We start from the raw sequence: 15,491 nt of genomic DNA on the forward strand, positions 1-15,491 counted from the left end.
TGATGGTTCAGAAATCCAAATCCAATGTTTTAAAAATTTTATAAAAAATAATAGTGTAAATATTACTTATTTCTCTAATGAAATATATATTAAACCAGAAAAAAATGACGTTTATGAATAGACGCACTTTTCTGATTTAAAGTAGGTTTTTAATAATTAAATTTTATCACTAAAGCACTCCTTCGTGAATAGTATTTATTTTAAACTTCTTATTCATACAAAAAGAATCAAAAAAATTGAGCATTACAAAAATGATACTGTGAGCAAGGACCGTTATAAGTAACGTTTGAGAGGAAAAAAGTTTCAAGGGAATTTCTATATATTCATTTAATATTCTTAAACAGGAAGTGAATAGAAAGTGGAACACCGGAAAAGGTAAAAGTATTTTTTTTTTGACCATGAAATTTAGTGATATGTAATTAATAAAGTAATTATGTATGCTTAACACATGATCAGGTTACACACAATACCTGATTATTCACCTAACACATAATTAAGTAACTCATATTTATATAACACACAATCAAGTGGCACATTATTAAATCAAGCAGTGTTTTACTTTTTTAAAAGCTGCTGCTCGACTTATCGAACAATAGTTTTTAAAAGAATAATGAAAAAAAAATTATTTCTAACTAATGTTTAGTAATGTTTGAATAATATAAAATACTTAATGCAAGAATAGATGGTACAAGTTTTGGGATTTTTGCTGTTTCCAAGCTTCAATCATTAAATCTTCAAATGTTTTAAATAAACATACAGATTTCAAGCTTTAATATATTAGCGGTCAAAAGTTATGCAAACCTTTCAAACCACTAAAACAAGGAAGTTATAAACTTTACATGGTCATTACTTTTGAACACTTAAATATTATTAGATAAAATTTGAAATCTGTTGATAAATATAAAGATCATAATACTAATAATACAAAACTTATGAACTTGTTTCCCTAGTATTTAGGGCTGGGGTAAAACACAAACTTATGATTTCTTGTTGGACTCCAATCATCGCAAATTTTTAGAACTTTATATTATCATAAATATACTCAAACTGGAGGTTTTCTCCATGTCGGAAAGTCATCTAACAAAAAATTAAGAATAGTTGCCGCAATTCATGAAATGAAATCAGACTTTAAAATTTTATTGAAAATAATTTTCTAATTTTCTTTATTATAAAGATACACTTTTGCAAAACCTGATTTTTCAAAGGTTTGTATTTCGAACAATTTGGTTTAAAATTGTTAACAAAAATATAAAACATTTTGTAATCGTCATTTTGTTAGACAAGAACCAAGTAGCCGTATGTCCATGTATTGTGTTTCCGAGAAAATCGAGTTTTAAAATTTAATTTGTAAATTATTCGGCAGAATGTCCAACTAATTTTTAAAATATTTTTCAGGCTTGTATCATTCTTGAGACAAGATTTATTAAACACATATTCCATTAGTTGTTGAATACTTATTAATAATAAATAGAAAAAACACAAAATGTGGACATACGGCCTCTTAGTTCTCGACAGACGATATGTGGTTATCTAGTACGTTAATCACAAATGTCTGTTTTATACATGAGTTTTAAAAGTATTTTAATGAATAATAAATATTTACAATAAAAATTTATTTCTGAAGTTTTATAATTGCTGACATTTTATGATAAACATCCTTTGTACTATTGTAGTTTTTGTTATCTCCGTCATCCAAAAAGTTAACATACTTTAATTCATGTTTTTCTATCTCCATCACCTAAAAAGATAACGTAATTTATGCTTTTTAATTAATCGCTGGAAAATGTTATTGGTTCCTTCTCATTCCACACTCCGCTTGCAAAACAAATAAAGTTCATTTTACTAATATATACATTTTCCACTAAGCATTTTTCAAATTTATTATTTTTTAATTATTTTCAAAAAAGGCACACTCATCACCTAAACAACTAAAACTTTTTAACTGTCCATTGAGATTGATGTAAACCATTGAGAAGGCTAAAAACACACCACTTAATAAAAAAATTCCCTATTCTGCCATGTGCCATCACATGATATAATGTCCGAATTCTCATCATTATTTTGACATTTTGTGTTTTAGGCATTTATTCATATTCTCGTACATTATATTATTATATTAAATCAGCTACAACATCGTTGTTTCTTGTGCAACCTCCTATAATCTCAGCTACACCATCGTTGTTTCTTGTGCAACCTCTTATAGTATCAGCAACAGCATTATTGCTTCTTGTGCAAGCTCCTATAATGTCAGCAACTAAATCATTGTTTCTTGTTCAACCTGGAATGGGTGTAATCCGTAGGCCCATTAACAGGTTAGCCGGGCTAGTTCGTGCGTGATTGTATGGAAAATAATGTGCTGCGGTAAGTATGGTAGTAACTGATCGAACTTTGCTTTAAAACAGTTGACACTGATAGCACCGACAACTTTGTTTAATAGTGTGTTCCATGGGCAAACAATGGAGTTGTTGAAAAAGTTGAAACAAACGGTACAAATGTTGTTAATTACACGATGAAAGCACTTGTGATGATCGTAGTTTGGTGGGATTTTAAGATGATAGTCTACCTTAAATGCTAAATCTTAGAATTTTTAATCAATAAACTCACTACTTGGTTACAATGTAAAAAACCTTATAAAACTTTATAACTTCTGATTTTTAACTTTGGTTTTCGGACACGCAGCAATAAATAATTCAAGAATGGTTAGAGGTTCAGAGCTGTATATTTGTGTACATCGTTTAATGAAAAGATTAAATTGACTGAATTAAACATAAAATATTTTAATAAAAATTTATTGTTTAAACGATAATTCAAAATGGGTTTGAAGCCCATATAACTTAAAAACATAAGCAGTAAAATTGAAAATGTTAACTCAGCCAATAGATTATATATTATAGAATCAATGTACTAAATTTCAGGTGTATAACATTTTTTTGAAAAAAGTAAATTTGAGAAAAATAGAAAACAAAAATAAAAAGTGACTGTTTGTGTCTAACTTAAGCCAAAATGATTACAACAGTATTTTTTTTTTCAAAACAGATTTAATATATAAAAGGTTTTAGAAGTGTTTTTTTTATGACTTAAAAGTAAGAAAATCACAAAAAACAAACAAACAAAAAAATATGAAATTGCTCAAACAAATTAATAAGTAAATTAATAAACGCTAGATATAATAATGTAGAGAAAAACTAAAAAAAAAATCCCCACTTTTGCCGGTTATTATCACAAGAAACTGTAATATCTGACTTGCTCTCACCAAGATCTCATTTGATTTGCTCTCACCAAGATCTCATTTAATCTCAGGAGCTTTCTTTATTCATAACATTTAGAGCAATTTATTTGTAAAAAAATAATTTGTTTCTTTGAATTTCATGAAATATTTTTTTTTCTGCAAATAAATTTAAGTAATATAATAAATATATTTATTTAGATAAGTTCAACATGTCCATTTCCTATTTCTCTGATGGCAAAAATGGACCTCATTTTTTATTATTCACTAGATCGATTATAGATTTTTGCTTCGCTAGATCCGTTATAGATTTCTTTACTAGAGTAAACATTTTGATTTCTTTTAAGTCTTTTTTTTAGTGACAAATCTGTAACAAGTTCAATAATCCTTAATTGACAAACTTTTCCTTTTCTTTTTCGCGGTTGTTAAGGTACTCCTAGAAGTCCTTACACGGAGTTAGGATTTGGGTTAGAGTTGAGGGCACATAACAATATTCTTTATGATTTTTATTTGCCATTGAAGACACATAGCATTATCCTCTACGATATTTTTTATCATTTTATCCAACATTGTGTTTGATCATAATGAGGTAATAAAGTTTGTTTTGTTTTTGTTGTTCTTGATTTGATAAAGTAAATACCTTTGATTAAACTACAACGTGTACGTGATGAAGTTATGTTATTTACAAAACATTTTTATGGAAAACAAATGTTACCATTATTTTCTACGTATATGAAATACAATAAAATTTTCAATTTTGAAAATGGTAGGTACCATCTTTGGCGGAGCAATATACTTAACTGAGTCAATGTTGTTTTCAATTTTGTATTTTTGGGCGAGGTTGTCACGTAAACGTCTATCGCGTAAAGAGATAAGGCTGAGTTTGATGCATCTCGCCTCGTAGTCGAAGTGCCAGATGGTAAATGCGTTCTATGACATCTAAGTTTTTTTCAGGGTGTGGATACCAGGTGGTATATAGTATACAGGTTGTGTAAAGCTTTTTCCATATTTTGGTGTCCCTGCTAATAAAGGCGTGTAGGTTCCTATTTTTTGGATTTAGCAGCGTCAATTTTTGCTTGGTTCTCGTTCTTTAAGTTGTTGGAGATTTAAACGCCTAGTTTTTTTTTTGTTAAATTTGTTCTGGTAACTTTGTTATTAACGTCGTGCTCAGTCAACAAATAAACACAAACATGTGTTTATTTGTTGATGTGCATGATTTTGCATTTTTTGATTTTTTGAAAGCAGATGACAATGTTATCCATATCTTTATTAAAGCTTCGTCTTTAGCGGTTTTGACAACGTTCTGGATATTAGTGTCGTCATCGTACATTTTACTGAAACTTTAGCAACTGACGTGTTCGGATAACTTGTTGATGAAGATTATGAACAACATAGGATTAGCACTAAACCTTGTGGAACGCCACTGGTAACTTATTTCCAGTTGGATGACGTATTGCCAGTAAAAAAAGAGAGCTGTGATCTAATTGAAAGGAAAGCATTACTCAAGTTCAAAATGTTACCTTCAGTTCCATATGATTCAAGTTTTTGCAATAGCTTTTCGTGAGGTAGTTTTTCAAAAGCATTGGTTAAGCCAAGAAAGTATTCTGGAAGCTTATGAGAAACGCAGTAGGTCAAAAAATCTTTGGCCTCGAACAGATTCATAACACGGACTTTTTTTATTGAAAAAGTGTGTTGACAATAGGCAACTATTTTGTTAGCTACGAGGTGCTGCACGGTCTTTTATCGTTTTTCCATTATTTTTCATGACACAGAGGTGATATAGATTGGCCTGTAGTTTGTTGACACCAAGTTTACTTTCTATTGTAGATGTTACAATCTTAAAAAAGTACTGTAACAATCATACATATTGTTACAATATTAAAAAAGTTCAGTAAATCACCAGAAAAGTATTTTTATGAATAATTGCTAAAGATTTAAAAATAAAACAGTACTCAATAGTTATTAAACAGTTGACAAACATTTTGTAATTGACTACTGTCAAACTACGTAGTCGACAGCTATTATGTAATTGACTACTGCCGACTATTAACGGTTACTTGTTTGGAGGGGCGGATTATAAATGAGGCAATTGAGCCACGTGCCTCTGGAGCACGAATTTTGTTAACACACTTTTTGAAAAAGTACGTTTTTTTACTTGAAGTATTTAAAATCATGCGCCATTGGAAAGAAAAAGAAAGCAAGAGCAATATCCGTAAAAATATATGTTCCTTTTAATACACAACAACAGTTACAAAACTCCGTAACAGCCATGAGTTGACTCAGTTGAGCGTTAAAATTGTTGAAAATGTAGTGTGTTCATCTAAAATGGATTTTTTTCCCATACTTAAACATTTCACGACCAGAAAGAAAAAAATCAGAACTAGAAAGTCAAGGTGAATTTGAAATCAGAGAAGTTCAAAATCAAGTATCAGTTGATCTTAAACCGGCTACAGCTGAACCAGACGTTGACGCTGAACATGTACAAGCAGTGATAGACCTGCCAATTGTTTCTGAAACTGATCTGGATTTATAAAAAACAGTTTCATTAAACATGCAATCTTATTTTATCAGCATCGGTGGTATTGAATGTCAACATAAAGATGAAGGATTTTTGCAATCGAAACTCTCGGACAAACCGCTATTGTACTCCTTCATTATTCTCTTGACATCATAAATTAACTGGTAATAATTCTAAACGTACCTGGCTTTGCTACTCACCATCAAACGAACATGCTTATTGTTCCAAGAGTAAACTTTTATTATCGGATATGAAAAATAATTATCCTTTTATACAAGACTTTTATACAATCATTTAAAAAATTGACAACGTGACGTCGAGCTACATGAAAATAGTGAAATTCATATATTAGTTTGTTTAGCATTTGAAAACAACGCGGTGTGATTGGTTTTTTGATAAAGAACAGGAGAAAGCAATTTTAAATGAATCTAAGTATTGGTTTTCTGTTCCTCGGCGGAAGGTGGATGTCGTAAAGTTTTTAGCTAAGCGTACCGCTTTGTGGACATGAAGATAAATTTTATTTAGTACATTCATTGGCTCATTATGATCCTTTTTTGGCTGCACATATACTTGCATATACTTATCTTCTACTGTTTGTGATGAACTCATTAATTTGATGGGTCAAAAAATACTTTTGTTTATTGTTGATGAAATACAAAAAGCAATTACTATAGTGAATTAATTGATTCAACACCGGATTTATCGCTTGTCGATCAGTTGTCTGTGACAGTTCGTTATGTAAAGAAAGGTGAACCAATTTAGCGATTTTTGACATTCATTAAGTTTAAAAGTCACACTGGAATTGGATTATCAAATGCATTACTGGAGCTCTTATACTAATATTGACATTGGAAACTGATGTGGTCAGACGTATTATAATGCATTTAATATGTTTGGATTATATCTAAAATTGTGTAAAGACTCATTTTTATCTGTTTGTGAATATACTATTGACATACCTTGCTTTGTTCATTCATTAAATTTGTTTGGCAAAATAGCTGATGGTTGTTGTAGTTCAGCAGTTGGTTTTTTTGATATTGTGCAAGAGAACTACACATTTTTAAGTCTACACTCATCAATGGATAATCCTTACAAAAGCGCTAGCCAAATACAAGACACCAGTGCTTAAAAAACACAGATACACGTTGGCCATCAAACGCTGATGCAACTTGTGCTTTGCGAAAGGATTATAAGAATATTTAATTTTCTCTAGATACAATTGCAACTGATGAGCGTACAAAAGGTGAAACATGACAAGAGACGCATGGACTAGAAAAATATCTTGGTGAATTGGAAACTGGTTCTCTGACTGTCTTTTGGGACACGATACTACAAAGATTCAATAAAATAAGTCTAGTTTCACAAGGTACCACTTTAGATTTGAATAAAGCTGGTTTGTTGTATTCATTGTCTGAGTATGTGCAATCGTTGAGATGTTCGTCAAAATTGGATAAATTTGAGAAATATGGAAAAGAGTTGTCCAAATGTGATGTATATAAAAAGAGTCAAAAGTAAAGCAACTTTTGACTCTTTATATATAGAAAAAGTAAGCAACAGATACTTATGAAGAAGTTCTCCTGCTTGCAAAAGTTGAATTTTGAGTTAATTTGCTGGTTGCTATTCAGATATGGCCAGCGAGTCATAAACAGTTTGTAAACGTTGACTCGTGTCGAAGTGATAAAACGTTGTGATACTTTAGCAGCACATTACTCCAATGATATTGAAGTCAGCTTGAGAGAGGAAATGGTTCAATTTTGGTCTTACGCAGTCACGCAAATGAATTCTAATGACTCAAAAAAAAAAAAAAAAAAGAAACAAGGAGTTGTTGATGAACCACATTTTGCTCAATTATGGTTTGGTAGAAACTTTTCCAAATGTTACAGTAGCTTATAGAACTTACCTCAACCTGATGATGGAAAATTGTTTATGAGAAAGAAGTTTCTTGCAATTAAAGTGTATAAAAAATGAATGCCGTACTAAAATTAATAATATTAAACGGCTTGACATGTTTTCTTTAATAAGTTTTGAAAGTGAGGTGATCAGACAACTCTCATTTGATGACATTGTTGAACAATTTACCAGACGAATATCCAGAAAATGTCACTTAGTTTTTAAATAAATGCGTCTCTGGTCCCAGGTACCCTTAATCCGCCCCTGCTCGTTTGAACATTGTTGTACATTGTTTAGATATTGTTACAATACCAAAATGTATAAATATTTACTTGGCCAGAGTAAAAAGAAGACTATAGAAGTCTTATCACTAACTTATTAAATAACAATATACATAAAACTATTTGATTTGTATATAACCAAATTAAAAAACCTGTAAGATTAATTTAGTGTTGCCAAACTTAGTTATTACTTAAGACGTCGTCAAACCTCGGACCTCTTAGTTCTGAGCCATAACTCTCACCACAGGACTTTAAAATTTTATATGTAACCCATTGGTCATTTTCATTTGTTAAGTTTTGTTCTAATGTTTTGGAATTTTTTTTTACTCTAATATTTGTTGCGTGATTTGACTTTTCAATGGCTGACTATTTTGCGTAGCGTTAAAATCATATATATTTTTTTAAATTTTCTCATTCTTTTTTTTCTAGTCTTCAGTTTGTTTGAGTACGTTTAGCATTTCAGGTGAATTGAAACATTCTTAATAAGGTCTGCTTACTCGGGAATTATTTCGCATCGTAGTTTTGACATAATTGAGTTGTAATTTTTTTTTTAATGCAATTTCTAGAGCAATGTTGTTGTCGAATACCAGTTTAAATTAGATTAAAATTTGATTTCGGGTTATGACAATTACTGAATGTGACTGATTGATTGAGACTGGCGTATGCATGAAAGTTACTAATACTAATTCGGTACATGGGTGTAATTGAGTCAGCTGGTAAAAATTGAAAACAAATAGAAAAGAAGCATAAACAACTGTAAACAGATCAACCAAATATATAAATATATATATATATATGTATATACATACATATATATATATATATATATATATATATATATATATATATATATATATATATATATATATATATATATATATATATACACTCTTACTTGGTATACTTTAATTTTACCATTGTCAATTTAAAAATAATTATCTTTTTAATATTTAATAGACTGCCTGCCCTAACCAAACCCTCAGTCGATGTAGCGGCACTTCCTTGTAGCAGCAGGCTATAAGATAGTAGCAACACTCCGTACATGTTTATTTATAAGTTTTATACAACTGAAAGACTGAGTAATGGAAAAAGCGCTAACTAAAAGAGTATTTTAAAAGTACTGAGAAGGTGTATTTATAAAACTTTAACAATTATAATTGATTGCTTGAAAAACTTAAATTAAATGATACAAGTATGTCCTAAGTAAACCTTACCACCCCCACCTACAGCTCATAATTATCGTTTTTTTGGAATCTTATAATTAAAACGTTGAGTTTATGACAACGTAAAGTTTCTTCCCACACGATGTGTAGTATATAAATTCAAAAAATGCAGCTAAATTTCACTTAACAGAAATTTATATATATAAATAATATTTTATATATGTAAAGAAATTTATATATGTGTATATATAGAAATAACATTTAAATATAAACTTTTCCATTTTTTATATCTTTTTAGCTCCGTGTTTAAATCCGCGCATCGAAGTTAATAAAAGAAATCGTACAAAGATTAAACGATCAGAGAAGACGGTGCCAAAGCAAAAGACGCATGGCCATTAATCCAAAAAATAACAAATTGAGATATTATAAATTAAATGTACACTTTTTAGAATAAGATGGTCTTTGTTACTTTGAGTTTAGCTGCATTTGTTTTGACTGGATTAGGAACATGTCTACTCTCGTGCGCATTATACGGACTAATGAAAAGATTTGGAGATTTGGAAAACGACATGAGAAGGCAAAATACAACATGGCGACGATCACAAGGGGCATAATTAATGTTAGACTAAAATATTAGAATTGTTTTTATTTATGTGTATTTATTTCAATAATTGTTTTTAAAATTGAGGTTTCTATTCTGCAACCATTGTTAGTCATTAACGAACAATTTAAGTTACGTTATTATAAATAAAATTGCATTAACGAGCAATCAAGTCCGTGTGATCTGTGACAAAAAACTTTAATTCATTAAGTATGATTTCTAATGCATGCTTTTGTACCATTTCTAAATTTATTTTTTCGGATAAATCAAAATCGGCTAGAACGTAACGAGTAACTTCATTAGGGTTTATCGGTCGACCAATACCAATCCTTAACCGTTGAAATTTCTAAAGTAGATCAATAATAAAATAATGCAATACAAATATTTTAGAGAAAGCACAGACGCTAAATCGGTAAAAAAGGGTTCAATAAAGACAAGTAGTTTTTTGCAGCCCATAATATTTGTACCTCTATCTCTACCACTTCAATCTACACCACAACCAAGTTTAAATTTATATTTGTTGTTAAATATTAAAAAAAAAATTAGTTGAGTCTTGAGCAAATGTCTAAAAAGAAATATCATTAATATAAAATTTAAAAAGACAACGTACATCAGTACCTAAACATGATATGATTGACTTGACGCCATTATGCCCACTAAAAAATAAAAAATGTCTTATTAATAACTTAACACTTACTAGCCAAGTTTATACAATTTATAAACTTATTTTGCAGTATAACGCTATGCAATAACTTTAAAATAACGGTTGTTACTTCAATTAGAAGCATATTTTACTTAATATGCATTAAAATTTGGTTTCTCATATTCCTGGAAATTGATATTATGTAGCGCAACAGGTGCAAAGAAAGAGGTTTTTATTACATCATCATATTACATATAATACAACAAGCTTACCCAGCACTTCCACATGTTTTCAAGCTTAATTTTCCTAAGGGTCTATCAAGATCATCATGTACAACAAATATATTTTCTACTTCTAGTCCCTTAACTATAATGAAAAAAAAAAAAAAAATCATCTCAAATCAAACACAAAAATATTTTTTGGATCACTACAAAAACCAAAGCAAAAAACAAAATCTTAAAAGTTAATATTTTCTTCTTCTTTTGAAACAAATAGTTATACAAGAAAATCTTACCAATTGCTTTTACACTCTTTCCGTTCATATTCATCGGATATTTCGACTTCAACATAATTATGTCGTTAGTATTATTACTCAACTGCGTTGTGTAAGCTTTGTAATCAAAACTATACTTCCATGACAAATTATATCGTGATGCAATCTTATCGCAGATGCTCATTCCTATACTATGACGGCTGTTGGGGTAAATGTAGTTACCTAAACCTACAATCTTTATGGAAAATACATAAGAAGCAATATGTGGTATAACCCTATGCAAAAATACACAAAGAAATGTTTAGAAAAGAAGTAATAGAACTTACATTAAAGAAAAATTATAAATTCAGAGAAAATAAATTTAACATTTTTAAAATACCGTTTTATTATTAAAAACATTTCCTTTCTATTTTTCCAATTAAAAAAAATTTAGCATAACAAAATTAATGGTCTCAAAAATCTTCTTTACAAATCTTTTATAAATTTTTTGAAAAAGATACCAAAATCCTGAATATGCGAAGACATGTAATTTTAAGATGTCAAATGTATTCATAATCATTAGACATGTAATCATAAGATGTCAAGTTAATGTTATTGAGAACACTTTTACAGTCCATAAGATGTCAAGTTAATGTCATCGAGAACACTTTTACAATTTTAAATATATTTCAAAAAATCTCGCCTCAAAATAAAAAATTAATAAAAATCAAAACAACAAAATATTATTAAAAAATCATAACCATATTATTTAATTATAAAAACAAATATTATTAAAGAGAAATATTTATTAATTAAAAAAACACATTTGTTTATACAAATTACATTTTTATTTATTTTTGTGTTTAACTTAATATTTATTTATTTTTGTGTTTATCAATTTTTATTTTTATTTTTGTGTTTAACATTGCATACAAGAGTAAAACTACTTACAAGAGAAGACTTTTTCATTTCCATAAAAAATTCCGTTCTTCATATATTCAACAATTCCTTATTTTTTCTCTATTTATCCCTACCCTAGAACTTTCATTTTCCCTCATATACAAGCTCTTTTACTAATTTTTATGCACATTTTTTACATAAAATCTAAATAAAACAAGAACCAAATCTGTTAAAAGTGGCAAAAGCCAATCAAATCTATCAACAATTACAAAAAATTATCAAACTCTTCAGATATTAAAAAAACTAATTAAATGAATTAGATGCTGCAAAAACGACGTGAAAATTGTAATAAAATATATTTTCTGTGTTAAGACGATGACAAAAAACTATAAAATAATCTTTTGTAATTTCATTAACAACATTAAAAGAATTTTCTAAAAAATATTTACAATATTTTTAGATAAAAAAAAAAAAGAAGTTTGTACTTGTATATATATATATACACACATATATATATTTATATATATATATATATATATATATATATATATATATATATATATGTATATATATATATATATATATATATAAATATATATAAATAAATATATATATATATATATGTGTATATGTATATATGTATATATATATATATATATATATATATATATATATATATATATATATATATATATATATATATATATATATATATATATATATGATTTGAGTGTAGATATCGTGTTTAAGAGTGTATGTTATATTAATAAGAAAACATCAAACAATACGAATTCTCTTAATACAAATAATAATTTATTTTGAGAAATTTTCACTGGGTTATGGACACCAGCATCATCAGATCGTAAAATATTACAAAATTTTTTGAACGTTTTAAATAAAATTTTCTTCCTCGCATGCACTATGTTCTAAATCTGATATTGCTACTGTAGCTAGATTTATGTTTAACTTTCAGGAATACTCCTCGCTATGCTACTGGGTATTACGGACGTCACTGCAATTAAATTTATAATTATTGAGCGTTAAAACTCTTTTAAATTTTTTTCAATCGCAAAGTTATTTTAATAAGAGAATTTTATAAGGCTAAAATCTATTTGTTCAAATAAACTCATCAGCTCGTAAAATATTACAAAATTTTGTAATATTTTACAAGCTGATGATGCTGGTGTCCATAACCCAGTGAAAATTTCTCAAAATAAATTATTATTTGTATTAAGAGAATTCGTATTGTTTGATGTTTTCTTATTAATATATATATATATATATATATATATATATATATATATATATATATATATATATATATATATATATATATATATATATATATATATATATATATATATATATATATATATATATATATATATATATATATATATATATATGGAAAATCGCTTTTATTTTTTAAATAAAAAAAAAAATTAAAGAATATAAAGATTTTATATAACTTAAATTGACATTGCAAGACATAAATACCGAAAAAAAATAAACATATAATTTGAATAACTATACCCTACAGCACCTTTGAAAAAATATAACTACTAATGAACAACAAAAAAACTAATACAATATCCTTATAGCTAAAAAAAGATTTAGACTTAAACTGTTTTTGAAAATTATTCACTTCCAATCGTAGTAAATGCAAGTTTTTGTGTGTTTCTTTGTGATCATTTGATAACTGTAATACCATTTCCACAAGCTTGGTGATTTGTTCAGTGAGTTGCGGTGACTCACAACTGTGAGTTGTCCCAAGACTAGTCCTTAAAAAAAAATTCAACTTGAAATGAAATTAAAATTAAACAAAATATATATTCCCAAGTTTATTACACATGTTCTTAAAAACAGGCAGGTCCTGAAAAGAAGACACCATCAATGTGGCTCAAAATCAAATAATAAATGCGAAAATTGCAAAAATTGAAAAATAAAAAAAACTCATAAAAAAAAATATGTGAGGGTATTTTTATAACCAAAGGACAGTTTGATTATAAAAACATTTTATTTTTATAATCAAAAAAACTTAGCATTAGATTTTTTGGGCATTAACAATAACTATGAAATGTTAACAATATATTAACAAGTAATATATGCTATGTTAACATACATAAATAACTCTGAGGGAGAAACTTTATTAATATGGAGTTGACACTTTAGTTTGAGTATAACTTATAAACTTGAACTGAAAGTAGTTCAAGTTTATAAATTATACTCAAACTAAACTTCATATTTAAAATAAGAACATATTTATTTTTAGAATAACTTACTAAAACTTAACACATATTTAAAATAAGTACATATTTATTTTTAGAATAACTTACTAAAACTTAATACATATTTAAAATAAGTACATATTTATTTTTAGAATAACTTACTAAAACTTAATACATATTTAAAATAAGAACATATTTATTTTTAGAATAACTTACTAAAACTTACTACATATTTAAAATAAGTACATATTCAGCAGGGAAATCTTTTTTTAATATTACCATAACAGAAACATCCTCAGTTGCAAATTTCATCTATCAAAAGATTTACAGTAAACATTTTTATAGAAAAGTGAAACAAGCCAATCATTTAAACAATGCAAACTTACTCAGATTGTTAGCTATGTGACTCATTTTTCAGTCAATCTCAACTAATTACCTTCACTTATCTCACTAAATTTTTTATCTCCTACATCAGATTCACTCTATAATTACACCCTTACTACTATAAAACTGGGATTCTTTTCTTCATGATGGTCCTTGGGCTGTCTTTTGTCTCTCTACAAATTGTACACCCTATATAATGTCCTGGATTCAGGCAGATATATAAGCTTTATTCCTTTATTTTATTTCATTGGTTTAAAATCAAGTCAATTTATTTTTGTGAGAAATTGATGCAAAATGGTCTGAGGCTAAATTCCATAGTTCTAAGATTACTAAATTTACTAAGTACTAAGTACTAAGATTACTAAATTTTTTTATCACAGAAATTAAGGTCAAGAGAAAATTAAGATCTTAAAAAATCTTAAACTATTAGTAATTAGCAAGTTCAGCTTATACATCACCTTATACATTTGATCTTATTACCTTTTTCAAGAATAAGGTCAAATTGTTTGCAAAGTTTCATTAGTTCACCTCTTGAATCTAAAGACTCTTCCTGTAATTCAAAAAAAGTCTATTGCTAGACATCTAATTTACTCTTCTGTTGCTAAAGTTATTCCTCACCCTATACTTTTGCAACTCCACACCGAACCTTTTTGCAACTCCACACCTTTCAAAACCTTTCACAACTCCACACTTTTTAAAAGATTGTAGTTTGCAAAGTTTTTTTCAAAAGTGTACACCACAACTCTTTTCATTATTTTAAACAATTCAACAAGTCCTTAACTATATATATATATCAAATCGGTTGGAAAATTAGCATCTGCTAAGGTTGCATCTCTTTATCGAGCTCGCCACTTTCTTACTCTGGATTCTATTCTCTATCTCTATAAATCCCAAATCCGGCCTTGTATGGAATACTGTTGCCATATCTGGGATGGATCTTCTAATGATGCCCTTTCTCTTTTAGACAAGGTGCAAAAACGCATTGTAAACATAGTTGGACCTGCTCTTGCAGCCAACCTTCAACCATTATCACATCGTCGTAATGTTGCTTCTCTTTCTCTTTTCTACAAATACTATAATGGGCACTGCTTTAAAGAGCTAGCGTCTCTTGTGCCATCTACTAAAATTCATTCTCGTGTTACTCGTCATTCAATTAAGCGTCATCCTTTTTCTATGACTGTTCCT

General features: G+C 28.1%; 2 protein-coding genes and 1 long non-coding RNA gene across 6 annotated transcripts in view; 1 reads left to right on the forward strand and 2 right to left on the reverse strand.

The window, feature by feature from the left end:
- Positions 1–221: 221 nt before the first annotated feature.
- LOC124812765 (uncharacterized) lies at positions 222–9,762 on the forward strand. Its single transcript, XR_010636856.1, has 2 exons — positions 222–375; positions 9,377–9,762. It is a non-coding gene; the product is annotated as an uncharacterized LOC124812765 (long non-coding RNA).
- On the reverse strand, positions 9,710–11,943 carry LOC101237038 (peptidyl-tRNA hydrolase). 3 transcript variants are annotated; one of them, XM_065791814.1, is made up of 5 exons: positions 11,746–11,943; positions 10,837–11,050; positions 10,595–10,688; positions 10,298–10,335; positions 9,710–10,025 (listed from the first exon to the last, which is right to left on the reverse strand). In XM_065791814.1, exons 1-5 carry the CDS (start codon positions 11,767–11,769, stop codon positions 9,979–9,981), a joined length of 417 nt encoding a protein of 138 aa, XP_065647886.1. In that variant the 5' UTR covers positions 11,770–11,943; the 3' UTR covers positions 9,710–9,978. The 3 variants fall into 3 exon arrangements, with proteins under 3 accessions (XP_065647886.1, XP_065647884.1, XP_065647885.1); XM_065791812.1 differs by having other exon boundaries at positions 10,290–10,335; XM_065791813.1 differs by having other exon boundaries at positions 10,290–10,335; positions 10,837–11,090.
- Positions 11,944–13,136: 1,193 nt separating this feature from the next.
- The window catches only part of LOC100215580 (oxysterol-binding protein-related protein 8), a 93,016-nt gene continuing 90,661 nt past the window's right edge, over positions 13,137–15,491 (reverse strand). For both annotated transcript variants that reach the window (XM_065791815.1, XM_065791816.1), the window contains one exon: positions 13,137–13,475. In XM_065791815.1, coding sequence (XP_065647887.1) covers positions 13,229–13,475 — 247 coding nt within the window. In that variant the 3' untranslated portion in view covers positions 13,137–13,228. The remainder of the gene's footprint in view (positions 13,476–15,491) is intronic.

This window comes from Hydra vulgaris, chromosome 02, assembly GCF_038396675.1.
Source record: "Hydra vulgaris chromosome 02, alternate assembly HydraT2T_AEP".
Lineage (NCBI taxonomy): Eukaryota > Metazoa > Cnidaria > Hydrozoa > Anthoathecata > Hydridae > Hydra > Hydra vulgaris.

Bases quoted from the DNA above. Each gene is read 5' to 3' on its own strand.
- LOC101237038 (XM_065791812.1), bottom strand. From the start codon at position 11,769: ATGGAAATGAAAAAGTCTTCTCTT. The intron at 11,051-11,745 runs GTAAGTAGTTTT...TTTTCCATAAAG, and splicing joins AAATGAAAAAGTCTTCTCTT to ATTGTAGGTTTAGGTAACTA. The intron at 10,026-10,289 runs GTACGTTGTCTT...GATCTACTTTAG, and splicing joins TATCATGTTTAGGTACTGAT to AAATTTCAACGGTTAAGGAT.